Raw genomic sequence first — 27,898 nt, 5'->3', positions numbered from 1 at the left:
GGCATTTATGAGCCCCAAGGAGTGGCGCCCAGAGCTCCGGAGGCTGCCAGCACGCACAGTCTCCCGCACTGAGAGCTCTTCTTCCCAGATGAATCCTCATAGTATCACAGACGCGCGCAGTCGCGATCGATACTGGATGGCAGACGTGCTCCCGCCGTCAAGTGTAGGCACAGGGCGGTGGATTTAGCCGCCCTGCCGCTCTGTCGCAGCTTCTCATCAGCTCAATACTAGCGGAGGACGTTAACCCGTTCCCCGGCTGACACCCACCCTGTCGCCTCTGGCACCGTGGCCTGGGGCCCCTCCTCTCGGCTCCCTCGGCTTCCATCAGGCTTCCCGGCGTGGGACCGCAGGTCCGGTCCGCAAGGAGGACGCCGTTCGGTGGCTGGAGCCCCCAGGACGGCCCGGAGAGGCTGCTGAGGCTGGAGCGCCGGGTTTCCTCGCACTCCGGACCTTACCTTCCGGCGTCTCCGCCGGGGGAGCAGCCCGTGGGTCACTGCCCGGCCGCGCGGAGGCCGCAGCGAGGGGGGTGGGGCGCGAGCCCGCCTTTGGACCCCTGAGAGCCGGTCCGGCGAAAACCCCGCCCCCTGCACCCGCTCCCACTCCTGATTGGCGGGGCCGGCCCGAAGGCCACCCGGCGGACCCGGCCCGCGTCTCAGCTATAAAGGCTGCGGACGCATGACGGCCGCGGCGAAGCTCGGGCAGTTGCCGTGCTCGCCCGCTCTCAGCCCCTGCGGCGCCCCCATTACAACTTGCCCGCCATCGCTCCCGACTCCACCATGCCAAGGGGCTTCCTGGTAAAGCGAACTAAACGGACAGGCGGCTCATACCGAGTTCGCCTAGCCGAGCGGCTCTTACCCCTGCTGGGGCCCCAGGGGGCGCCGCCCTTCCCGGAGAAAGCTTCCCGTGCTCCGCTGCCTGGTGCGGAGCGGGCGGCCCCCCGCATTCTGGAGGAGGAGGCCCGCGAACCGTCGGGGTTGTCCTGTCGGGCTGCCGGGGTGAGCCCGGGGGCCGGCGGGCGGGAAGGCGCGGAGTGGAGGGCGGATGGCAGGGAGGGAACCGGGTCCAGCCCCAGCCCCACCAAGCCTGCGGGCGCGGAGCTGCGTCGCGCGTTCCTAGAGCGCTGCCTCAGTTCGCCCGTCTCCGCCGAGTCCTTCCCCGGGGGCGTCACCGCCGCAGCCGCTTTCTCCGGGTCAGCGGCGCCAGCAGCCGCATCGACCTCGGGAGAACAGTTCCTGCCGCCTCTCCGGGCACCGTTCCCAGAGCCCGCGCTCCATCCGGACCCCGCGCCCCGCTTGGCCACCCTTCACGGCCTGAAGCGGGCGGCCGGCGGCGAGCGACGCGCTAAGGCACCTCAGCCCTGCGCGTCTGGACCCGCGGCCGCCGGAGTCAAGAAGCCAAAGGCCATGAGGAAGTTGAGCTTCGCGGATGAAGTGACCACGTCCCCTGTCCTGGGCCTGAAGATCAAGGAGGAGGAGCCCGGAGTGCCATCCCGAGGTCTAGGAGGAAGCTGCACACCCCTGGGGGAGTTCATCTGCCAGTTGTGCAAGGAGCAGTACGCGGACCCCTTCGCCTTGGCTCAGCACCGCTGCTCCCGCATCGTGCGCGTCGAGTATCGCTGCCCCGAGTGCGACAAGGTCTTCAGCTGCCCTGCAAACCTCGCCTCCCATCGCCGCTGGCACAAGCCGCGTCCCGCAGCGGCAGGAAGCGCCACAGTCTCCTCCGCCGATGGGAAGCCGCCTCCGTCGTCATCTTCATCTTCCCCGGACTCGGGGGCTACTGCGTCTTTTCTGGCCAAGGGGAAGGAGAACAGCCGTGAAGAGCGAGCTGCAGATCAGCACCCTCAGGCCAGGGACAGCTCCGGGGCGGCCCAGCACCGGGACAGCGCCTCACCCCACGGCCTCCAGGGGCTGTCGCACCCCGAGCCACCGCTGCCTCAGATCCCCTACAGCGAGGGGGTGTTGGGGCACCGCGTGCTGGGGCCGGGCAGTGCTAGTGGTGTCATGAGCCCCGAGATCTTCGTGTGCCCATATTGTCACAAAAAGTTCCGTCGCCAAGCCTATCTGCGCAAGCACCTGGGCACTCACGAGGCGGGCGCGGTCCACGTGCTTGCCCCGGGCTTGGGCTCGGAGCGCGGCACCGCTCTCGCCTTCGCTTGCCCGCTGTGCGGGGCGCACTTCCCGTCCGCAGACATCAGGGACAAGCACAGGCTGTGGCACGCGGTCCGCGAGGAGCTGCTCCTGCCGGCTCTGGCCGTGGCGCCCCCTGAGGCGCCGAGCCCGGGTGGGGCAACGGACAGGAGTGCTCAGCAAATTTTCTCGTGCAAGCACTGCCCGTCCACCTTTTTTAGCTCCCCGGGGCTGACCCGGCACATAAGTAAGTGCCACCCCTCGGAAAGTCGGCAGGTCCTGCTACTGCAGATGCCATTGCGGCCTGGCTGCTGAGGGGGAAGAAGGATTGCAAGGTCTGCGTTGAAGGAAACATCATGGGAATTTCCTTGGGGCTTGGGAGTTTAGCCTCTTTCCTTCGTTTTTCCCCCAAAGCCCCCAGTAATCAGTGCTCCGCCAGAGAAGCGGACAGAGAAATGTAAAATCTCTATCTAGAGCAGGTATGTATATGGTATAAACACTCAGTCAAGAACTGTCACTTTAAATCCTCCTCTTTCCCCACAAAAATAGGATTTATCCCCTCCTGCCCAAATTTTGGAGACCCTAACGAATCCAATATGATTTGTAATTCCTATGGAAAGTCACAGTGAATGCGTGCATGTCTCAATGTCTACAAAGGATTCTAGCTACCAAGAGTGGTAGTCACTATTTTTTTTTTCTCTTGCCTTTGCAGGCGCCTATGTAGTTTCTGCCTCAACAGGGTCAGATATTTTGCATTGTATATTCTGTGAATTAAGTTATGTGATTGGTGCCAAACTTACAGGAGGGTGGGGGAAGATTCAAGACCTGTGTCTGTGGGCAGGAAATGTTAAAGGATGTTTTGCGCTTGACGGGTATGTGGAGACCTCCCTGTAAACTTTGTCTCAATTATTAGTCCATTCTTAAGTGTTTGGAGGGGGCGGGGGTGCTACTTTACTGGAAGGAGTTGAGACATCCCTTAAATCCTCACCTTTAGTTATTTTGGGCACAATATTCAGGAAGAGATACTTCAAACCTTTCTTTAAATAGCGATTTGAAAATGCAGAACTCATTTCCTTAGGTTTGACTCCTTTAGTAAGGTTTCATCCAAATTGTTCAATGCTTTTCTGTTAAAATCTCATACTGTGTATTATAAATGCAACCATGTTCAGTTTAAGGGAGATGTTAATACCTATAATCCATTATGGAACTGAACGGCAGTTAATTCAATATCCAGTATTTTCTCTTCAGCCTGTTTTGAATTTTTTTGTAAACCATATCCATGTACATTCTGTACCCATGGCCTAATAGAGTTTGGGACACTGGCTGATTATTGCTTGACAGATAGCCCGTGTTTGTAAGATGCTTACCACCAAATAAATGTACATAGCTGGTGCTTTGTTGTATTCTGTTTGTCTTAAGAATCCTGTTGAACACAGCCTATTTTTCAAAGTCACATTTCTTATCTCCTCAAAGCCAGTATCCTACTTTAGAATGTTGGTGACCTATTTAGACAAAATACAGACAGGAGAAATTATATTTTGTAAATGAATGTAACGGTGCAGAAATGCAATGAAAAAATTTCCTTTGAAGTATAGCTTCACAGACTGAGCTCCAGAAGTCCAAGAATATTCACTATTCTTTTAATCTAAAGACATTTTACTCCCCAGTAGGTCAAAATATATTTATTTTTTAAAGCTAGTAAATAGTAGTATCTGAAGATGGAAAAAACCACGTTAACTATACTAATTCATTTTTCAAATTGGCACTGTCACTCCATTTTGTTACACATCACCAATCCATTAGCTTTTACTTTTTAAAAAATGAAAGCACTACAGAAATGTGTAGGTGGTTACTTTGATTTTCCTCTTTGTGATTCTTCATGTTGGAAACTGTATTTATCTTATCCATTCCACATGGTCTCTCTTTATCCATTTATCTCCTACAAAAGCTTTCATAGAAATTTAATTTTTTATATAGTTGCATAGTTATCTTTTACTTAAGAAACCAGAAACCTAAGTGCATAGGAACTCTGAAGGGTTGTTTTAGAAACTGTATAAAGTTTTGCTCCTGAATGTACATTATAAAACAAAGTAAAATTTAAGAAATCAAAGAAGCATGAAGCCGAGATAAATTGATGCTTTAACCAAGTGCACTGGGTGAAGTTTATAGCTAGTCTTATGAAGGTGTAAAATTTCCTACATTTTTTTAATGACTGGTAGGATCTTTGAGAAATAAGGGTATATTCTAAGAAGGGAATTCAATTTTGTTTTGCATTATTAGCTAAGATAACCTAGGCTTATGCTCTACATCTCACCATTAAATCTTATAGCCCTGCTTATTAACTTTGAAAATATATAAAAATCAAATCAACACTCATGGACATAAGTGATAAGAATATTTTTATTGCATTATTAAATACCATCTTTTTTCCCCCACTGTTACAAATTTGCAGATACTAAATGAATAATGATACATAATTTATACTTTATAGTTTGCAGGTATGATGTATTTACACATGCAATTAGTACTGAGGTCATGCTACATTTCCTTATTAGGAGATGCCCGTTCAAACCAAAACATGAGCAAAATATAAGCAGCTTATTTACTGTAGGAAAATATTTCTGGAGGGTGGAATGTATACCAACCTGCACCTGCCAGTTCAGTCAGTATCAACAACATTAGGTTGATTTTAGACTCCTGGGTCATGTTCCCTTTTCTTTTTAAATACAGATAATTTAAGCAACACATTGATGTCGGAAAAGTTTCTTTCTTCTTTCCTTTCTTCCTACCTGCCTGCCCCTTTCCTCTGTTTTGACACTTAAGAGCATAGATACACCAGGATCCAGCAGCCAGTGATAAAGGGCCACAATCTCAAAGCAGAAATGGCATTTAACAGTGATGCCATTAAAAAACACAAAACATTAGAAAAATGTTTGGAAGCTAAACATAAAGTTCAGCACAGTGATTTTTCTGTTTATTAGGTATGCCATGGCATTACCTGCACAGCCAAGAAATAAGGCTTTGCTTGGGAAGATAGAGTTAATGCTACAGTTATTTTAGTTGGAATCTGAGATGCTAAAAGACCAAGTGTTTTATTTTCATAACATAAATAATCCACACATCGTGTGTATTAGCAGATGCGCAACTTTTGCTATAACTTTACAAATGCTTAAATTTAAAAATTTACATTTGTGAAAAAAAATTATATATTTATTGAGCCATAAAGTTGTAATGGGGCACGATAAATAGAATACTGGAACAATCTGTCCAATTATATTTTGGCTCAAAGTTAATCATGAATTTAAAATTACTTACACATAATTATCTAGGAAGGTAAAGGGTGTAGAATAAAACTCCACCCCCCAAAAATATGGCAGCTTGGAGTGTGGGGAAAAAGCAACTAAATAATACAAATTATTTAAATCCAGTGTTTTCTAAAATAAATGTTCAGGAAGAACATGCATGTTAGGCTAACATGAAGGCCTAAAAGGGTTAACACTTCGTTCATGCTAAGGTGGCTGCTGCTGATCATTGCTGGGTTGCTTGTCTCCTTAGGATTTATTGGCTGAGCCAGAAGAACGACGCAGCTTCATGGACATGCGGCTTTTGCTAGTTCGAGGAGACATGGGAGAGGCCAGGTCAGCCCCTTCTACCTGCGTTGCTGTGGGAATTTCATTGGATAGAATCTCTGGGTAGAAGCCTGTGGGAAACAGCAAGAGATTTAGTACAAGACATCCAGCCTCTCATTTCATAAGAAATAACCTTTCTGCTACTTATCTGTAATATGGACCTCAACCCTTAATGAGGTCTTTGAGAGGAAAGAGCAAGCCCCCAAAACTTGCTTGTTACAACAGCCTACTAATATTTTATTTAAAACCCAATGATGCTGTGGCTCATGTCATCATATTAGCAAGAAAGCACCAATTATTATTTTCAGAGCCAGAACCAGCCAGAGAGTCCCCTGGATAAAGGAATGGGAAGCAAAATCTTTGGGCCAGAAAGGACAGGGATCCAAAGCACCAACAGCATGCAGTAAAGGGCTTAAGAAGCAGGTAAGAAGGACCACTTCCTAGGTTACAGGGTAATACCACGAAAAGGGCCTTCACTGTTCAAACTGGAAAATAACAGCACTAAATGGCTCCAAAAAGGAATTCAACACTATGAGACCGTTCCTTATACGTGATCGATATTTAAATATGCTTTGAGGAAGAATAAGATAAATTCCTGCGGTTATAAGGAGGACAAGAATTCTTATCTACAAGTCAGTCAAAAAACAAATGATGCCTCAAAATTGTCTTTAGAAGAGACAAGCAATGCTTTTTTTTGTTTTCCTTGAACTTCTGCAGTTACACTGTCCAATCATAGCTGGTGGGTAAGCAGAATTAGCAGATATAAAAATTTAAATTAAAAAAAATTAAATATAAAAAGTCAAATTGGGAAAATCTGTGTCATTTACAAAGTAGTTCTTCACTTCTGTAGAATTTTGTACACTGTAGGCTCTCAAATATTGTTGAGTAAGAAACTACATTAAAAATAAAAGCCATTCAAAAAAACAAAATCAAACCTAACAGATTAACAAAAATTTTTAAATTCTGTATATTTTAAGACACTTTAATCCAGATTTTTCTGGGTCTTATGTACATGAAAATGTTCTTTATGTGTGTCACACACACACATTACACAGGCTTAAACATACGTATTTTCTTACTCTGTAGGGAAACCTCTGGCATGTTTGTTAGTCAGTGTAGCACCTTTCTGACATATCAAACTTGGAAATAATCATATTAGCACTTCCATATAATAAACTGTTTGTACCTAAGTTGAAGTTACAGATATTTATAAGATAACACAAAACTGTTCAATAAGGGGTACAGATACATTAAGAATACATTAAGAAGATACATTAAAAATGTATCTTGGTGGAACCCTTCAAAGTGTTTTAAAGGCCAAATGTTGTAATTATACCTAAGAACAAACAAACATTGTCAAGGAAAAATATTTTATCACTACTCATATGCCAGATCAACTGCCTTCCTTTTCAAAGTAAATTCTCCAACATTTTTTCTTTTGTAATTGAAAATGAAGTTGGCCTTCAAAACACAAGAAGGAGGAATTCAATTTCTATGAACCTTTACTCTTTCTGAAGATCGGAATTGGTTCATACTGCACCCATACTGGAAAACCATGGCCCTTTTAAGGAAAGCACAGCAGATGGGTGGCAGAAGGAAGGTGAAGAGCAATAGCTTGTGCTTTTCTGGTAACGCTTATTATTCCCAGCCAATCACGAGAGGCTTTCCCATGGCTCTTTACCTTGAGGTGGCCAATGTTTTCTAGCGGAGGCTTTGGGAGGAAGAGAACTATCACTGCATTTCTTTCTTTGTTGTGAATGAAGAAATGGAGTAGCGAGCAGAAATGAGAAAAGAGAAGACAGATAACAGATATGAGAGACAGTGCAGAATTTTACAGGTGTTAGCTTAGGAGCCGAGAAGAGAGTTTCAGATTTAATTATGAAATACAATTGGGCATGCAATGCATTAGGGTGATGATGTTTCACAATGGACAATGCTTTTTAAATTTTAATGTTATACTTACCAACTAACAAAACAAGTTCAAATAGGAAAAAAGAAAAGAAAAGAAGTCTATGAGATTCTATAAACATCCACCTTTTAAAGTGTTCATGGTCCTGGTGGCACGATATCCTAGTCACTTAGTCATAAAGTCTCTGGAGTCATACTGTCCAATGTGGTAGCCACAGTCACATTAAAATAAAATTAAATAAAAACTAAAAATGTGCACTAGTCACATTTAGTGTTTAGCAGCCATATGCGGTTAGTGGCAACCATACTGGACAGGGCAGATACAGAATATTTCCATCACCATACAAAGTTTTATTGGAGAACTCTGTTTTAGAGTATGCCAAATGCAAAGAATATTTTCCTCAGAAACAGCAATACTTCCAAAGTCTTACTGCCTTCTGGATGAAATCCCTATTCAGTAAACTGAGAGTCAAATCAGCCTTTTTATTTTTAGTGGGTGGCACATAGCTATCAGTACCTCCTCACATCTCAGCAAATGGTATTTGTTGTATATATACTCAGCATACCCAAATTCTGTAAATAATTTACAGTGGATAATCTCAATTTTAGGCGTAAAGAATACAGTGATGCCTGTACTTTGTTTTATATCCTATTCTGCCTAAGTACTGATTTATATCACTGAGTCATAAAGAATGTTGATTTATTTAATTATTTCTATACCACTCTATCCTCAGGTATAAAGTTTAAAAATTATCTATGGGCTCCTATGTTTGTGCATTACTGTTTCTGTTACTAACATTCTTACAGTACTCAGATTGTATCTATGTCTTGACGCATAGTAAATTGAAGCATATATTGTGCATTAATTATAATGAACTGTTATTACAAATAATATTAATATGACTTTGGGGATCAATACAGATTATAAATGGGTACTTAATGGGTTGTTATCTATTGTGGCTTTGTTTGTATTGCTTGCTATCAGGTTTAAAACTGCTAAAATTATTGGGCAAATAGTCTTTAAAAATACTGTGACTTTGAAAGCAATTCCAATCAATACTGAACTAAGAGGCAATGTGATGTGTTAGAGCATGGACATAGGCTACACAGGCCTTGGTTATTAAATGCTAAGTTTGTCGTGTTACTAACGGTAAGATCTTGTGCAAACTGACGAGAGATGGTTTTCTTATTTGTAAAATGGAGACAATATTAGTTATTCTGCAAAGCTGTAAGGGATGAATAACTACATATGCAAAGATCCTGGCACACTGTAGGTACACAGTAAGTGTAGCTACATAATAAAGCTACTAACAGGTAAGAGTAAAAATTAAAAGACTTTGAATCAGAACAGATGAAGAGTAGAAAAGAAGAGGGAAAATGACCACTTATGAAATATAATCATTAAAATGTGGAGAACATAACATACTGTTTGGGGAAATTAAATGACCTATCTCTCTTATGCTACTGTTCTTAACAAAATACAACCTTATATTAAAGGTTATATATATATAAAGGATCACCTCCAAATAAAAAGGTTTTACATATATATATATATATATATATATATATATATGATTATACTTAAAGGATATAAAAGGCTATAAATAAAGGATTACTACAATAATCTTACTGCTTTAATATTGTTAAGGGTTGATAAGTGGTTAAGATCAGTGTGGATGCACCACTGAATGTCATAAAGTAACACATAATTTAAAATTAAATAGTATAAACATACAGGGAAACAAGTGGTTGCAGTTTAAGATATTTAAGACCTACCATTATTGCAGACTTAGAACATACCAGTCTAAGCCTGTCATATTTTATCTCCTTACAAATGGGGAAACTGGGTTTAAGACATTAATTTATTTGAGTTCATGTGGATAATAAATAGCAGAACTAGGATTTAAATCCACATCAGTCTGATTCCAAAGCCCATACTTCTCTTAAGGTGACCTTAAAGCTACTGAAACAATTTTTTTTTCAATGGTGGAAAAGTAGAGCTTTCAAAATAGAAATCTTTAACAATTTATAATTTGTAAATGTGACAAGTTGTTGGGCAATTTTTCTCTCTCCTTTCTTAATAGCAAGGAGGTGTTGAAAATATTTAGACTAAATGGATAATTATAATCATTAAGATCGCGGACTCTGTGAAGTCAAACTCTGGCTTTATCAAGTACCAGGTGACTCTGGGTAAGTTTTTTTTTTTTTAATTTCACACAACTGTGACACACACACACACACACATACACACACACACACACACACACACACACACACACACACACACACACACACAATAATAATTTATCTTCCGAGGAGCTAAAATATTTTCTTTCAGATCATTTCAAAGCCTGGGAAGAAGTGGGGAAAGTTTAAATAACTTTTAAAGGAGGACACAAGCTAACAAGATTACTTAAAGCAATGGTTTAATTTTGATGATTCATCCCATTCCAACATTCAAAGAGATGGAACTGACCATCTCAATACTATCCCATAACATGTGGAACCGCAGATTTTGTGAACTGATAGCAAAACTGAGGTTAGAATGAGGAAGATTAGATGCTATTCTAGGTGCTATTCTTAATTACTCTTTAGATTATCCCTTATACTGAAGGCATATTATTGGAATCTTATTACTAATTTTCAAAATATTTAAATACATTTTCTAAAGGTAACATACCAAGTGGTATGTATGTATATATTTATATATGTGTGTGTGTATATATATATATATTCATATATATATATATAGTCAAATGCCAATCAACTCTTTAATTTCTCAGGTACTAGAATTTCCAACTTAATTTGTAGAAAAACAAAAATCTGTAGAAGGTATCCACTAGTTCAATTATAATGAAAGTACTAGAGGTAATTCTAGATATACTATACAATAGGATTTCAAAAATATTTATGGCTGATTATAATAAAAAAAAGAATATGGAAAAAACTATGAGTATATTTTTGATGTTGAAATTGAGAAAGACAATTTAACATTTACTGTGCACTTCTAGCAAAACAGGATCCTGTTTCTTGCTCAAATTTGAGAACTTCTCTTATTAAAAAAGAAAGACTTGATTTGAAAAGACAATGTGATATTAGGGAAAAATACCTAGATTCTGAATTACCAATGGCTAAGAAGAAGAATAATTTCATTTTAAAGTTTAGAGTCAGAGGAGAGATATTCATGAAAAAAAAAAAAGTTAAAAAAGGTCACTATAAAACTTTTGATATTTTCCATACACATGCCTGACAGAGATAAAGGGATTTTTTTTTAAAGGACAAGAAAAATCTAATAATGTTTTAATGCAGTTATGGAAGATCAACAAAGTGTGACATCACAATATCTCCCTCAATGACCTTAGGGATAAAAATAATTTCCCTTAAGTATTAGTCTACTGCCACAGACAGAGTCCATTTTGAGAAAATATAGTTATGAGATTTATGGATCAACTAAGATACACCAAAAATGTTTTTCCTATTTAAAATAATGCTAAAAATTGTCAAAAACATTCCTCTTTTGGATTTCAATGTCATCACAGTTGTTAAATTTTTGTTATGTATAGGAAGTTTTAGATAATCTTGAACCAAGTAAACTTCAAAAAATAGCATTTTTCCATACTATGCCACTGAATAGAATATTATAGGGTTGGTTAGAAAGAATAGAGTATATCTTTTATGATTATCATACTGGTAATTCTTTGAAACTTAATTTCAAGTTATTGCCTGACTATTAGTATTATTTTATACACATGAGGTATATACAGGATATCTAAAGTTGATTCTCAATTGCAATTATGAATGCATTTCCTTAATGTGGCAACTAAATTTTGTCATGTTAAAAAGTAAAAATTAACTTAAAAACTTCACACTATTATTTAATTTTTGTAAACTATAAGTTAGGTCCATACTGCTATAACTGTAGCTTATTTCATGTCTTCCACTTAAAACTTTAAAGGAAGTTCTACATGTAAGATAGGAAAATTAAAATTTGAGATGATTTGAAGGAAAAAGTAATCATTCTTCAGATATACGTAATGTTTTGGCTCCTGTAGGAGTAAATACTTCATTTTTTATATTATGTTGAATTGTGAACCACTCTGATAAAAATTTCTCTTCCATAACTATTAAAATCTGCAACAGAAATATATAAAAATGTATTCAGCAATACTAGAACAAGCTATTTACAGAAAAAAGTGTACTTTTAAAAGTTAGAGTGCATGTTTCTAATGGTTCCTAAAGGCATTTAAAGATAACTTCTAAAAATTAGTTGAAAAGAATTTGCAGCACAGTGCCAGGTTTACATTAAAATTCACATTTTCAATACTGTTTAGATAACTGTAGGTTTTATGTTAAACAAGTTGTGGAATAAATGGTAAAATACACTTAAAAATGAAGCCAACAGAACCTTGACTTGGTTGCTATATTATCCTTTACTTGGTGTCTCAGAAAGCAAGCATGCTACTTCCCGTATTACGTATCTTGCCAAGTGTGCAGGATAATGTGCACAATATGAGAAGAACATTAAAAAAAGGACAAGAAGAAAACTGACAGCCTTTATTAAGTTTAAGAGAAAAAGTAAGTATGATTATTGGTCCTGTTATCAGTATTTTTCAGTTGTGAAATTTATGGCTCAATGATTATGATACAAGAAGTGTATTCATATGTATTTGAATAATGTCTGATATTTTATCACTCTAATATTAAAAATGAAACTTTACATACACTTTAACTCTTTATTTTGTTCATTAATTTATTTTGATTTATTTACTCTTTTACCAGTTTTCTAAATGCCAAATTGAGTAATTTTTAGATAATAAATTTAGGTATGCCAATCCACTAAAGCAAATCTTAGACTTTTAATCTCTCTTTGAAGGGTTCAACCTAGTCTAATATAATTTGCTCTTTGCTACATCTTTTTTATTAATTGAAAGGGTTCTAAGTTTTCTGGAAATTTATTTTTATAATGTCCAATTACATGGTGACAGGAGTGAAAGCTTTAATTTCATTGACTAAACCTTAGTTGAGAATTACAGTAATTTTTTTCCAAATAAATTAGGCCAGAAAAGGAGTACCGTGCTTTTATACTTATTTAACATAAAGGAAACTTATATGACATAAAGAGAACTTGATGGCTTATTATGATATTGTATTCTCTTTTCCTGCTTCCTTGGAATACCATTCAAACAGTCATCTTTGTATTTCAGGTGCCTAGTAGAGGGCAATCACACAATGGAATAACTATTGATGAATTAAGATATCCAATAACAATGCAACACATTACAAAATACAAAGACACACCATTTCAATTCAGTAGTACTATTTTTTTCATGCTGAGAAACAAAAAAGGTCAATACAACAAGGTGAAACTAATTTCAGCCAAGGGTTCTATTATTAATTATTTTCATCCCAGAACCACTGTTAGTGTTTCATGCAGACCTGGGTTAGTAATTCTGGAAGAAATTTAGTGACAGTTTCTTAAATGTTTAGTATGAACCAGGGCAGTGTTAAGTTTGCTTACTGTTTGAATTACAAGCTTAATGCTTGCTAATTTTTAAAAAAGGAAATGGGGGAAGAACAAAGGGTGTTTTGGTTGACACTTTGTCTTACCTTCAGATAAACAGAACTGATATTTAATGATCTAAAGAGGGAAAATAAAATAAATGAAACAATCATAAGGAGTGCAAAGTATTACAGAATAGGAAGGCCATGAGTCATTTATTTTCTTACTGATTTCTTCAAAATTAGTTAATTGTAAAAATGCAGTACCCTCTTATAATCTTTCAGTATTATAAAATAATTTATTGTATTATGTATTCTGTATCTAGACCAGTTATTTTTACTTCATTGGTAAAATTAGAGATGATAAGACAATATTCTTGGACATAAAATTTGATCCTCTAAAGTTGAGAGTTCATGCTCAACTTGTTTCTTTTGCAGAGACTTCAGTAATGATTCTATGAAACACAAGTCACTGCCCATTAGCTCAGACAAAATGTGGTGCATGTACTTTTATGAAGATTGTTGACTTCTAAAGGAACTGCATTTAGATAAAAGAAAGAATAAATCAAATTCATAGGCCAAAGCCAAATATTAAATGATTAAAATATTTATACTTCAATGACTGAAATTTTATTCAGGCGAGTTTTCCATTATTTTAAGAGCTTTTAAGACAAAAGGGTATTGCATTTCAAGTTGCAATAATGACAAGTAACTAATACTTGCTTTTAGTCTTACCGGCATCAGATGGTAAATGATGGTAGGGAGCTGGAGAAAAAACTTGTGCTGCAAAATCCTCAAATGTCGTTGGTTCTAAATGGTGCTGGACAATTGTTTGCAGGTATCGCGCTCTCTCCTCATAGCTGATTTCCTTCAGTTAAGGGTGACCTTACTAAATGCAGCTTACATTGGAGAACATATCACATCAAAAAGGACTACTATGATTGCTAAGCCATTACTTCTTAATAAATATAATTATTCACTATCCTCCCATAACATTAAAAGTATGGCTTTTAAAAGAGTAAAAATACAATTTTTACCATAAGTTTACTTTACAGGATACCACTATAAATGGCAGCTTACCAAGGAGACATTTATTAGAAAATTATGAAAATAATACAAAGCTGTTGGAAGAGAGAAAGGTAACATTTTATCTGAGAAAGGATTCAACTATCAGGTCAGCTTAGGCTCATTTTATCTGTTAATCAGCTTCGATCTGCACGTTTACTTTGAAAAACACCACAAATATTATAAGGTTGCTTAAAATACTATGTCTGAAATTCTACATTTTTCATTTGCAAAGATTTATTGTGAAAAATTCCTGCATATCTTTTTTTTTCTAAAATCCCTGCATTTTCCCAACAATTGTTCTCATTTTGAATGAGAGACTACTGTTGCCGTAATCCTCGAATGACTCCATGTGGTTAAGATAAATACATAGTTGAATCTGTAAGTCAGGAAAAAATACCTAGTCAATTATAACACTGAAACAAGCAGGAATATTTGCAAAGAGTCCACAGGACTCCTGAATACTGTCTAACAAAGCATCTACAGGGCACTGACACTGACAGAAAAATACTGTACTTCCTTTTCACCACATTTTCTTCTCTGATATTATTGACAAGCAACCAGTACCTTGAAGTGTTGTTGCTTTTGAACAACCCACTCCAGGCTTCCTGTTTCAGCAGGCCTGATTGTGCTGTTAGCACAGAGAGGGCGAGAAAGAGAGAGAATATTTCTGTTGTTCACGAAAGCAACTATGGAAATGGCTGTCAAAATGTAGAGCAGCAGGCAGCAACATACAATTATCAGGAAAAACTCACATGCTGACTTCATGTCGTACAGTTTCTGAACTGAGAAATCAGTTAACCTTTCTTCTACAACTTTTAAAAGTTTTCCTGCTGTACTCAGTGTACTAGGTTGATAGGTAATTCGTAAGATATTTAAATAAGTATAAAGGGTAATAAAATGTCTATTGTTCTTTCTTGACTGAATTTTTTCCCAAAGTCTGTTTTAATACTTTTTTCCCCGAAGTTTTTTTTTTTAAACTGCAATTTAATTGCTGTAGTTCTACAATTCTAGAAAAGTCTACAACCAAAACCAAGAAAAAAAATTTGAGAGGAAGATACTTTAAAATTCAATGGGAGATACCAAAGCCAGTTATATTTACAAAAGGTTTTCAATTAAGAAGAGGAAAAAAAGTGTTAGATTTAAAGAAAAGACTATATTCATTAAGCACTTAGAGTGTGATGTCTTTTGCCCTCTAAATGGCTTGAGTATTCTCTCCTTGTATTGCAATTCTTTTTGTGCATCAAATATTGAAATAATCTTGCATTCTAATTCCTTGAAATCCACTATATTCAATTCTGTACACTGGGATTGAACTTCAAAAGACTTTTACTTCTAAAATGGGTAGCAACAGGACAAGATGATCATATTTTTTAATATGATCAGCTACAAGGATTTTATGGAAGGATCATACAGACATTTTTGAGTGTTACCCTAGAAAAGTAAGATAGCACACTTTTAAAAGAGGGTATATTATAAATGGGAGAAGATGAACTGGTTGTTCAACCTAAATAATACCACGTATCTCACAACTTGTTGGAAAGTACTTTTTTCATTGGGGGAGATTCACAGCTGCCGAATTTTCTGCAGTTAATAGAGTCCTTTGATTCACAGCAGTGCCCCTTGTACAAAAAATACTGGCCTTTGTGTATTACCAGAAACTAATTTTCTATTTGGCTGAAAAGGGAAAAATGGGGTTATTGCTTCTCCCTCCTACAGAGCTTTTCATTATGCCTGATGCACTCAACTTCTAAGCTCTTCTAAGAAAAAAAATAACTGAAGAGGCAAGAGGTAGAAAAATGAGCTTGTTAGCACATTAGAAGTGAAGTATCTTGGTGGGCCCTAGAAATTCCCAGTGGTGTGTTAACTTATCACTCTATGCATGCTGGCACTGATAGTCTCCCAATTGATCACTCTCTTTTCGCACCAAAGGTGCTGCCAGGAAGCAAAGGCTGAAGGCCCACAGGAGAACAGTCTGCTATCAAAACAAGCTGTTTTTAAAAGTCTGCTTGAATGGGTAAAATGCTTCATGAAAAGTAGGGTGGAGACACCTACCTGCTTTTAAAATGCTCTACTTTCAGAGGGCCTGTAAGTGAAATATTTTACTTTATCTTATTATATTTAGAGTTTACACAAAAACTAGGCAGAAAGAAAGCAAATCTTAATATTTCTAAAGCAGAGAGGATATTTCCAATGTAGTCAGATTTATTAAAGCAAAAAAATGAATATCTAGGTAAGATATATTCTGGAGTGTAATTCTATTTCATTACACAAAAGAAAATTTACAAAATTCTGAGGAAACTCTAACATAAAGTGACACAAACTAAAATTTCAGATATAATATATTCATTTTGTATAAGAACACATGATGTATTTAGTAAAATTATTAAAAAATTATAAATAAAATTATTAAAAATTTCCATTAGTGAAAACAATGCTTTCTAAAATGATTTTTAAAGTTCAAATCTAGGGGGCAGAGTGAAGGAAAACAATCATTAATGATTGAATTTAAATGAAAAACTGCAGCACTCATCACAAATTAGGCAGGCTAATGACTGGTTTCCTTCTTAGGGGGCTGTCTTCAGAAAAAACACTGTTAGCTTAGTAAATAATTTAGTGTATGGTAACTCACCTTCTAGAAGTTAATTTTCCAAGTTTGATGTAGCCAAATAAATAAACATAAAAAGATCAACCCAATCTATAGTACTTACATCTTTACTCCTTCTTACTCAGGAACACATATAAAGGAGATACAGTAGACTAAGTACTTAAACTATAGCTCTGAGTGTTTTTTGTGATCGAGATGATGATAAAGTTTCAAACAGTGCTGTCAGTATCCGCAACAGTAACCATAATCCAAAGCAGTTCATTCCTATATCTCCTTATAATAGGTTAAACACTCATTCCTTAAAAGGCAGCTCTCTAAGGGAGTTATTAGTACCAGTAAGTTGTGGCATACACAAATTGGATGGCTAGCAACAACAGGATACCTCAAGCTATATACCTACTTTGAATGTATGCTGCCACTGACACTGAAAAAAAAAAACTGAAATGGGTGAGATGATAAAAAGGTAATGGTAAACTAACAAATTCAGAACAGAATTCAAAGTATAAGTCTAAGTTGAATTCAGAAGGTTTCTGTTGTAAATTTAAAACAACCCAAGCCAAAACTAGTAATAAAAAGCCATTTAATAAGGGGGACTTTTAGCTGGTAGGGATCTAAGATAGAACTGCCAATCACAAGAAATAACACACAGGTGCCACAATCACAGCAATTGTAATTGTCCACTAATCCTCCTTCCTTCTACTTTCTGCAAAAGCAGAAAAGGGGAGAAGGAATATTACTGTTTTAAAAATAACAAAGGGAACTAAACATAAATATAGTATAAATAAACCTAATCTATCCTTCATTAATACTAAGCCAACATTATCATTTATTTAAAGTAACTACTTTTGATTTTAAACATGCATACACACACACACACACACATAATTATTTGTGGCCCTCTGTCACTGTGAGGACCAGATATCAACAAATTGGGGTGCAATTTCAGCTTGGTTCTGGAAAGACAGGCATGAATTCTCTGTGTCACAGTTCAAGCCTTTGTAAATAGCAGGTGCTGTCTCCATGAGGACAATTTTCAGCCAGTTTAGGAAATATACCTGTATTCAAGTATAGGTACTCTGATAATATTTCTTGTTTGTGGTATACACAGATGGACTTTTGACTTATTCTGATGAGAGGAAAATCTGACTTCTCATGAGAAAAGATGTGATATGAAGAAAAGATATTGCAGAAGGTTAATTAGTACATTTTTCAATTTTACTAATGTATAGGGAAATAAATAAAAGATAGATTTGGTTGTAAAGAAGCAACAGCTCCTTATATACCACAATTTTCTTAGTAACATAATCATGAACTTTTACTGTAGAAAAGTCAAAACTTTCAGTTTTGTGATCACTAATTCCATGGCATGCCAACGAGATTTAATAAATTTCATTCAAATGTAATCTGTGCCTGGTTTCAAAGAAATGGAAATTTGTGTGTGTGTACATACTTGTTACTTTGTACAGATGTTGTACACAGAAGTATTTTTCACAAAGAGGAGTTATGAAAATTTTAAGTAGGCATCAAAGACATATCATTGCTTAATTAATTTCCTCTTAAATGCAGGTTTAGTGTTTTCTTTCCTAAACAAGAAAAAACTATTAGCTTCTTTTTAAGTAAAGGCAAAGTATGTGCTTAGTAATATAGCCATTCCTAATTTAGTAAGCACTTGCCTACACTCATATATTTCTCTGGCTTCTTCCATTTTAGCACTTAGGAATTTCATCTCCCTACTCTGTATAGAGGATTCCAGGAACAGAAAACTGTAAGGAGAGGGACAGTTTTGCTTAATGACTTAAAAAATTCTTGGAGAATACTACCTAACAATATTCTCAGAGTTTGCATGATTCTTGGCTGGTAGTTTGGCAGTTGGCTCTAGTGGGAGTTTTCATATTACAGAACTCAATGAATGCCACAAATGGGGGCCTTCACCTGCTCACAAGAGTTGGTTGTTAAACATCAAGTAAGCCTCTTTCTTCATGCATGTCCTCCTAATAAACTAGTGGGGACACTTATGTCAGGGGGCAGAGGCTACATCTTTTTATATCTTCACCTAACACAAAGCCCAATAGCACTCAATGACTGCTTACAAATTATAGAAAGAATGAATGAAGTTGGTTTGACAGTCTATTAGGAGATTGTTAGGCAGGTAGCCCCCTTCCTCTAATCCCAATTTAACTACAGAAGCCAACCCCTTTGGAGTAAATATTGTTGGGACTTTTCTAGGATGGGATTTAGAGGAAGAGTTCAAATTTTCCCTGTGAGAGTTTGATTCCACCCCTACCCTTTATCTTGCTGGTCTTCTAGAAGAATAAAAAAACGAATAAAGCACAATGATTAGATACATACAGTGTAACAGTAGGAGGAAAGAAAACTGATAATTATCAAGAAAAACATAATAATTGCCTAAAAAGAAATCCTATAGGTGTCAAAAGTGATGACAACTAATTACAATTTAGCATTGAAATAAACATTTTGCCTTGTTGGTTGTGACAATTTTTTTAATTTAAAGAAATTTAAAATTTTTTCATAAATTCTACAATGATATGAGACAATGACCTTAGTTAAACTAAATCTGTTCATCAAAGTGGCCATCTATAAACAAGGGAGAACAGGTAAGAAACTTTGAGAAAATCTCTATAGATAAAATCAAATGAATGGTAATTTCAAATCCATTTTAGGCAGATTTCTAAGACTGCTCTGCACAACATAGAACAGAGGTAATATACCCTTGAAAAAAATAACACTTGGAAATTTAAATATTTAGATTTTTTTAAAAAGGCCATCTTGAGAGGATTATACTAAGGTGTGGTTTACTGAAAGTATTTTGGGACTGTGAACTAGAGAAAGGATACAACAATAATCTACCAACATTACTCTCAGGAAACCTAGCAAAATCTGCAAAATGTTTATTCAGCAAGAAGCCTTGCCTTGATGGAAAGTACAAACAGATTTGCTCAGAAATACAAAGCTGCCACCTCATAGAGTTAGGACCAGAACCTTGGTCATTTAATAGCCCAGTGCTCTTTCTACATCCAGTCTCATCTGGGTTTTGTATGGAGGGAAAGAAGGTACAAAAGGCATTTTAGTTAGCTCAAGAATGTATAACACAATGGCTCTTTGTTCAAATTCTAAGATGGGAAAATTTTGAGAAATATTTGTTTATATACCAGAATATCATATATAGTATAGTAAAATTCTTTAACATGCTCTAAAATAAAAATGAGAAAAATATCACATTTAGCTTTTTAGTTCTAAAAGGTCTTGAAATATCTTCTAACATTGAGGCAATATCATTACAAAGGGCCTTAAAAATACTGAAAAAATAAGAATTTTATTGAGATACAGGACATGGACATTTATATTTTGCAAGTAGACATCTCAAGGATCTCATGGCTGTTATTATCAGTAATAAAGTAGCATATTTTCCAGAAATATACAGGACAATTAAGAATCCCATGGACTAAGAGGCACTGATCACTGATAAGATGATCTATACTGCTTACCTTATAAAGCAAGATCTGGCAAGTTAAGACTCCATTTCTTTTCTACAGTAGCTAATTTTTTCAAGATCCATGCAGTCTTAAGTTCATTTGCAGTTAAAACAAAATTTCCTAAATAAATAGCATGAATCTTACTTTTAATATTGTTTATTTGTACTATGTTTATAGTAAGTCTTCTGAAAGTCTGCAATAGGTTGACAAATAACTGTGTATGACTTTTATGATGTATTATATTAATGAAATTCTTTAATAGTTGATACTATCTATACTACGAAGAAAAAGCTGTGATTTGTCAGGGCAGACAAAGCTGGGCTTTAATCCATCCTTTTAGCCATACTGCCAAGTCTATATTGTTTTCACTGCGTCTCAATTAGGAGACAGGCAGGACACCTGGTACTTCTTTATCTAAGTCCCATGGGCTGCCAGATGACTCAAAATCCATAACAGGTGTTAAGGCAGTGTGAGGATAGTCCTATTATAGAGAGCTGGAGATGAATAAAATTTGGACCATATATAATTGCTCATAAATCAGTTAATTACTAAATGAAAACATTAAGTAAAAAGTCGATAAGCCCAATACTACCAAAGTTCATGTAAATACATTTAAAAGATTAACCTTAAATAAATAGGATTAAAAATTTAAACTTACCTAAAGGTTCTGAAAATCCTGCCTGATTTAATAATCCAATAATCACTGGTTTCTAAAAAGCACTAACATGATTATCAAATTTATATGTCTATTCCACTTTCATGAAAGTTGCATGAAGTAAAACATCTAAAAGAAAAACTGTTACCTGGATTTCATATTTAATGAAATTAAAACTTTGGACTCTAATTCTTGATAGGATGTCCTTGAAAAAAATCATTAAGTAAAACGAAACTTTCACAGTCAACAGAACTGCTTCAGAAGCACTAGTACTAGAGTAAAAATTTTAAAAACACTGGTGGGTGACTATGAACAACTGCTGTGTGTTCCTTTTGGGACAACAATTTCAGTACATTTAAGATGAGGAAATGAATGTATGTGTTTGAACTAAATACTAAACTTGGACTCTGTCAGAATATCGCAAAAAGGAAAAAAATAACTAAATAAGTGAAATTTTACAGCATACAATTACTTAAGTGTTATCACTATCTAAACGTGTACTAACTTAATTAAGATTTTGTTTAAATGCTATAATTATCAGGAATACAAAAAATTGATTTATTATCATGGCAAGTAGTTTCAAAGTACAGCAAACTCATTTAAAACAGTGTCATAGAATCTATGATAAACAGTATATTGGCTTAACCTAATGCACTATATGCCCCTAGGGAATGATAGGCTAAGAGACTGGTCTTCAACATCAAAATCTACCCATTAATCTTGACTTAAATATAATCTATTCTGCAGTAAAAGGAAGAATGGGCATTCAATGAATTACCGTTTTTGAAATATTGCTCTGGTGCCCATTTACTAAAATCATTTAAGGGGATACGAAGAGATAGGATCCTAGTAAATTTTACAGACTGTTACTAATTTTACAAAGCTTGCATTTGATATTCCCCCCACTTTAGCAAGAACATCCCATTTAAAAAATTTTATAGATTAAAGTTTTCTTAATATCTCTCTCTCCCTGATTCTTTTAAAGGTTAAGTTGTATAAATTACAATATTGCAATATAATTCAGTCAATTTAAGTTCAGCTGAAAAAAAAAAAAGAATCATATATGGAAATACACTGTGGGATCAGAATCCTGGGGACTGAAATAAGCTTTATTTATTTTTTTAACGTTGTGGATCATTATTTCTTTTCATCAGGATGAGCAACTACTTGACTGAACTAAGCAGAAGAAAATGGAAAGGCCAGGAATAGTGTTTATACAAATATCATGGCACACAACACTTCATAAAAAAGGAAACAACCCTCACAGTTTTAGAAGGTATCCAGAAGAGTATTCCACAAGAGAGACATCAACACAAGTGACTGAAATAGTTATCAGCTACTCACTCATTTATATGATGAATCTGGTATTTAAGATTTGCTGACTAGTTTATTTTTAGTGGATTATTTTAGTGCTTGCAATCATTATGTATACAATTAATTTACATTTCTATATTAATGTAGCTTCTATGTATTCAGATGATATTTGGAAATTCTAAAAAGAACAGTGTAAAGTTAATTAAGCTAAACTTGTCTTTAATGTTACTTGAGATATGAATTGTGGTGGTTTTAATCCATATTCCCTCATTTAAAATTTTTATGAAGGTTTAAAAATACATTGTTTTTATCTAAACATACAAAATACAGAGCAAAACTGACTTTTGCTCTGCTATGACCTGGTGGGCTGAATAGAGATAATGGGATGTTAACAAGGGTTTACAACAGGTGGTTGCTTAAATATATTTGCATTCTTTTTGATAGTAGGTATGTGCTAAATAAAAGTCAACACTCCTGTCAAAAGAGAGTAAGTAAATATGTAGAAACATCAGTTCTACAACAGCTATTTTTGCTCCTTCTCTTTTCTGAACAGCAATTAGTAAAGCTACCCCTTCCCCTCCTCCCTAGAGCTGTCAAGCTGTTCAGAGCAGTTTGCAACTTGACAATGGTACCATTGTGAATGCTCTCTGGGCTTCCTTCCCACAGAGAGTTAAATGGGCAGTTCCTGCTGCCCATGATTGGTGTCCAGTGAAATAATACTCAAAAGCCAGGTTTTATCAGCTTCACGCCAAAGAAGTGAAGCCAGGGAACCCAAGCCTTCATATCATACTGGACCATATGCCAACCCTGATGGCCCCAAAGGTTTATCACTAAGAATCAGGACCCATCATGTCCCTTGTGAAATTCCACTTCACATACCTTATGTGAATGCAAAGCTTCACTAAAACCCAAACCTTCTTTACAATTGGCATGAACAGATGGATGGTAACAGTGGTTTGGCAAGCAAAAGTTAAGATTTAAATAGGCTGTATTCTAGTGTTTGAGAGGAAAAGCAGTTAGAAGAAAATAGAGAGACTTGTGACCCATAGTTTAATTTTAATTTCATTACTGAGTTATTAAAAATTCAATAGCAAAAGCCCTTGTATTTAGTAAAAGGAAAAGAATGGAATGAAAGCATGCAATTCCTATGTCAAACAAGGTTAAAGACTACTTTCACCTTTACATCTTTCATTCTCTGTTCTCTCAAATACTCAAATAACATCTGAATCTATTGCTGTTTTTATATTTAAGCAAAGACTAGAATATGTACATTACGTAGGTGTGGTAAATAATGTAAGCATATTAGTAGACCCTCATCACTAGTATCAACAACATAAGGGCTTAATCAAGAAAAAAAAAATCCCTGTTCTAGCACAGGTGAGAAGTTAATAAAGATGGAGGTAGAGAAACTTAAGGTTTTTTTTATTTTTAGGAAATAGTTTGCCCATCACCTGATAGAATTCTCTATATATTTTTCTGCGGCCCTATGATATGACCCAACTATCTAAATTGGCAAATGTGTACCATATTATCATACTGGATTTGACACAACAGGCAAGATGATAGTGCTTTCTTTTCTTTTGCTATTTTTGCCATGGAGCCACTGTACTACTGGATAAAAATACTTCATTTATTAATACCATGTAAAAGTTTAACAGTGTGTAAAAGCACAATAATACATAAAAATACTCTATAGGAAAAGTGTAAAGGATTGTTATGCAAAAGTTAAGAGTCTATCATGTAACTTAAGATAATCTCAAATGCTTTTTTAAATGGCAAATATGTATAAATTATCAAATAATCTTCTTGGTTTCATTAAGAAAAATAGCAGTAGTTATAAGTTGTTATTAGCCTGGCAATTACTACACAATTACTATAGAAAATAGAGACTTTAATTAAATACTAATCCCATAAAATAACTTATTTTGGAAAGGCTTTACCAGCAAAAGAAAATAGTACATTCAAGCTATGTTCTGCTATTCAACAGGTAAAAATGATAGAAAAGCAGGAGGAACTGTCACCTTAGACACTGGTTGCTGTATTACTGGTAGTAACATTAGAAAACCAAGTTTACATTGGTTTTCTTTGTGCTTGACTATATTATATGGTTTTGACTTACTTCTTGATCCTCAGCTGCTACAGCTCTTCCCTTTGTATTACATACACACTCAGTAGTGAGGAACTTGTATTTCTTGATCACATCACACTTTTATCCCTCTGTGCCTATTTCCTATCCATGAAAAGCTCTTCCCTGGTCTTGTCTGTCTGGTAAATACATCTTTGAATTAAGTAACAGAACATGCTTCTTTGGAAAGCCATTCCTAATTTCTTCCTCTCCTTTAATAAAACTAATCATCCTACTTTGTAGACATCACTATTGCTGGACTCTTCTTCAGAGTTCACTTCATTCATTCACTGACTGACAGGGCTCTTTCCCTCCTCCTGCACCAGACTGTGAGCTCCTTGAAAACTCTTTCTTTCTGTCCCTAGCTTTCTTCTCACAGTACTTCCCATATAGTAGGTAGTAGTTAAGTATTTGGTGAATAAATGAAAGATCCAAAATTACATCGCAACTTTTCTTTTGGTTGAAGAAATACAGCTTTAAAAAAAAAGACTTAAATTTGTCTTCAAAACATTACTTTTATGTTAAGGAAAAAAAATTTAAGGATCTCTAGAATTAATACAATACTACAAACTGGTCATGTACTGAAATCATTTTTGTGAGATCCCATTATTTATAGGAAAAGTAATTATTAGTCTGTATTAGTAAAACCTTAAAAAGGTTATTTCTATAGAAGAGACAATTTTTTCCCCAAACATATTCAATTCCACAGAACTTTCTTCATTATTATAAAAATCTTACTACATGTCATAGATTTATACTTATTGTTTACATCTTTTTGAAAGGATATAGGCAGATTTGCTAGACCCAAACTAATATCTGCAAAGGTATGCAGTAAAGTATTCCCGCAATGATTGTAAGAACCCTCTCAAAATACCAGTAGCATCATCAATAGGCATATACTGCTATTCCTTGAAAAAAAAGCTGAACAAATAAAAATTGATGTAAGGAATAAATTACAGCCATGACAAAGCATTACATATATCCAGGGTCCCTGTTTAAATAATTACTCTGTGTGTATACACAGATTATAAGGTTTGGCAGCAAAATCCTGACAAAGTGAATATTTAATCAGAAGCTTTTCAGCAAAAAATTCTTCAATAGCAATGCCCATATCTTTAACACAGGAGACTTGTATGCTCCCATTACAGAGCAGACTTAGATACATAAGAATGTCGGGTCTTGGAGAGGTCCTACTACAATGGTTAATACCAAGGACACAAGGGCTGCGAGCATTTCAAAGACCACAAAACTTAGATTACTTATGTGGTGAGACATTATATTTAAACAACTATCTTCTCTTTTTTGAAGCACAAATGACCATAATCATAGATCTTAGGAGTATTAACAAATAACTAATTTGTCTATGAAGTTTAAGACTCTCATTCAGAAAGTATGTAGAACTAATGGCACTAACAAGATATTGAGCTCTTAATGTAATCAGTGATGTAGATGGTGTAAAGGTTCAAGAATAAATTAAGACCTCAGCAGGGTCCAGAGTCTAATAGACACACCCCCATTGCTCTCCTGTGGCCACTGCCTTCCTTGCTATTCAGCAGGAAGTGTCAGCCTTCAGGGCTACAGCTATATACTCCCTCCTTCCTGTGTGGGACACCAAACTATACTCTCCCCAAGACATCTGTCATTGCCAACTAGTCAAAGGTGTCTTAGCTCACTTTTCTCCTAACAGATTTCCTCTCCCCCTTAGAAGTAGAGGGAAAAAACCTCACTGTTGATCTCTGAAAATATCTTCGTTAAATTCCACTGCCCTCTAATAAAAATATACTGATTAATCAGTCAAAATACAAAACCCTTGTGTGTGTGCTATTCTGTCTTGTTCATGTATGAGAGGCAATTTCTACTGCTTCTAGGTTTCTTACTTATCCAGGATGCTCTTACAGTTGTAGCCTAGGCTAATAATACATACCATAAATTATAACAAAACAAAGAACAAGTGAACTTATTAAAAGTACATTGGCAAATGAATAGAAATTGTTAAAGAATAATGGGGGGAATCTAGTAATCACAATGTTCCTCATGTAATTATATATTAATGATACCAAAAAAACCTTATATAAGTGGAATCATAAAAAAAAATAAATTGTTAAAGAGAAAAAAATGAACAGTTAAGAATCCATTCATTCTACTATTCGGCCATAGAAAGAAACAAATCCTACCATTTGCAACAACATGGATGGAGCTGGAGGACATTACGCTCACTGAAATAAGCCAGGCAGAGAAAGACAAATGCCAAATGATTTCCCTCATTTGTGGAGTATAACAATGAAGCAAAACTGAAGGAACAAAATAGCAGCAGACTTGGAGACTCCAAGAAGGAACTAGTGGTTACCAAAGGGGAGGGGTGTGGGAGGGCGGGTGGAGAGGGAGGGAGAAGGGGATTGAGGGGTATTATGTTTAGTACACATGGTGTGGGGGATCACGGGGAGAACAGTGTAGCACAGAGAAGGCACATAGTGGATCTCTGGCATCTTGCTGCACTGATGGACAGTGACTGCACTGGGGTAAGGGTGGGGACTTGATCATGTAGTAACCACACTGTTTTTTCATGTGAAACCTTTATAAGAGGGTATATCAATCATACCTTAATAAAAAATATAAAAAAGATAAATAAATGATATGAGACTTCCTAAAAAAAATTCATTCATTCACAAATTCATCTACACTGTACTATTACAACAAATTACTAGTCACCTATCATTGTACTAGAAGTTAGTGAAACCAGGAAAGTTAAGGCTTACTAAAATGTGCACACATAGATAAGTCCTATAGCAAAATGTTATGAGACACTGTGTTACTTAGTGAAGGAAATATTTTTTTACAATTTTATTTGGGTCATGAACAATTAGTATGTCAGATGGAAAAGATCAGAGAAAGGCATTTTGCAGGTAAACACATAGGCCTATAAGAGAAGTGTCATTTCTTGTGTTAAAAAAGGATGATAAATATGGTTTAGTTTACACCTAAGTACGGCTCATAGTGTCCTGGTTGTCAGTATGGTGGGAATGAGAATAAAGATGGGGATGGAGCTGGCAAAGGAGAAAAGGTATGTCTGACAAAACTACAGTAGGAAATAGGAGGTTGGGAAGATAAGCTAACAAGAATTGCTTGCGGGTAGTCAAAGAATTTAGGTAGGAATATCATAAACAGCCAAGAGCCATCATTAAGTCTTTTAGTATACTTAGGTTTGTGTTTTATGAGAGTATTTCCAGTGTCAACGTACAGGATAATAACAATGACAAATATCAGCTCCCAGGTACCTACCATCATATGAGCTCTTGCTATATGACAGACAGGTTGTTTCGTGCTTCAAGTAGATAATCTCATTTAATTCTTAACAAAAATCGTGAATTTGGTACTTTTAACAGATTAAAAAAAAAAGACATAAAGGCAGTGTGACACACTTAATAAGCCACTTCCCCAAAATCAGCTGCTACATTTTTATATACAATTAATTTAT

At 36.5% G+C, this 27,898-nt stretch overlaps 2 protein-coding genes across 8 annotated transcripts in view; one reads left to right on the top strand and one right to left on the bottom strand.

The window, feature by feature from the left end:
- Positions 1-307: 307 nt before the first annotated feature.
- Positions 308-4,384, top strand: INSM2 (INSM transcriptional repressor 2). The gene has a single exon (XM_017669129.3). The coding sequence runs from the start codon at positions 777-779 to the stop codon at positions 2,439-2,441; it is 1,665 nt and encodes a 554-aa protein (XP_017524618.1). The 5' UTR covers positions 308-776; the 3' UTR covers positions 2,442-4,384.
- A 124-nt stretch (positions 4,385-4,508) lies between these two features.
- The window catches only part of RALGAPA1 (Ral GTPase activating protein catalytic subunit alpha 1), a 266,532-nt gene continuing 243,142 nt past the window's right edge, over positions 4,509-27,898 (bottom strand). For 6 of the 7 annotated variants that reach the window (XM_073211345.1, XM_073211347.1, XM_073211348.1 and 3 more), the window contains 2 exons: positions 13,898-14,022; positions 4,509-5,826 (listed from right to left, as the gene is read on the bottom strand). In XM_073211345.1, the coding sequence (XP_073067446.1) occupies positions 5,678-5,826; positions 13,898-14,022 (274 nt within the window). In that variant the 3' untranslated portion in view covers positions 4,509-5,677. Of the gene's footprint in view, positions 5,827-13,270; positions 13,302-13,897; positions 14,023-27,898 lie in introns of all 7 variants that reach the window. The other variant, XM_073211346.1, reaches the window with a different exon arrangement.

Source organism: Manis javanica, chromosome 8 (assembly GCF_040802235.1).
Source record: "Manis javanica isolate MJ-LG chromosome 8, MJ_LKY, whole genome shotgun sequence".
Classification (NCBI taxonomy): Eukaryota; Metazoa; Chordata; class Mammalia; order Pholidota; family Manidae; genus Manis; species Manis javanica.
This window is presented reverse-complemented; position numbering and strand designations above follow the sequence as displayed.

Coding starts and splice junctions, on each gene's coding strand:
- INSM2 (XM_017669129.3), top strand. CDS start 777: ATGCCAAGGGGCTTCCTGGTAAAGCGAACTAAACGGACAGGCGGCTCA.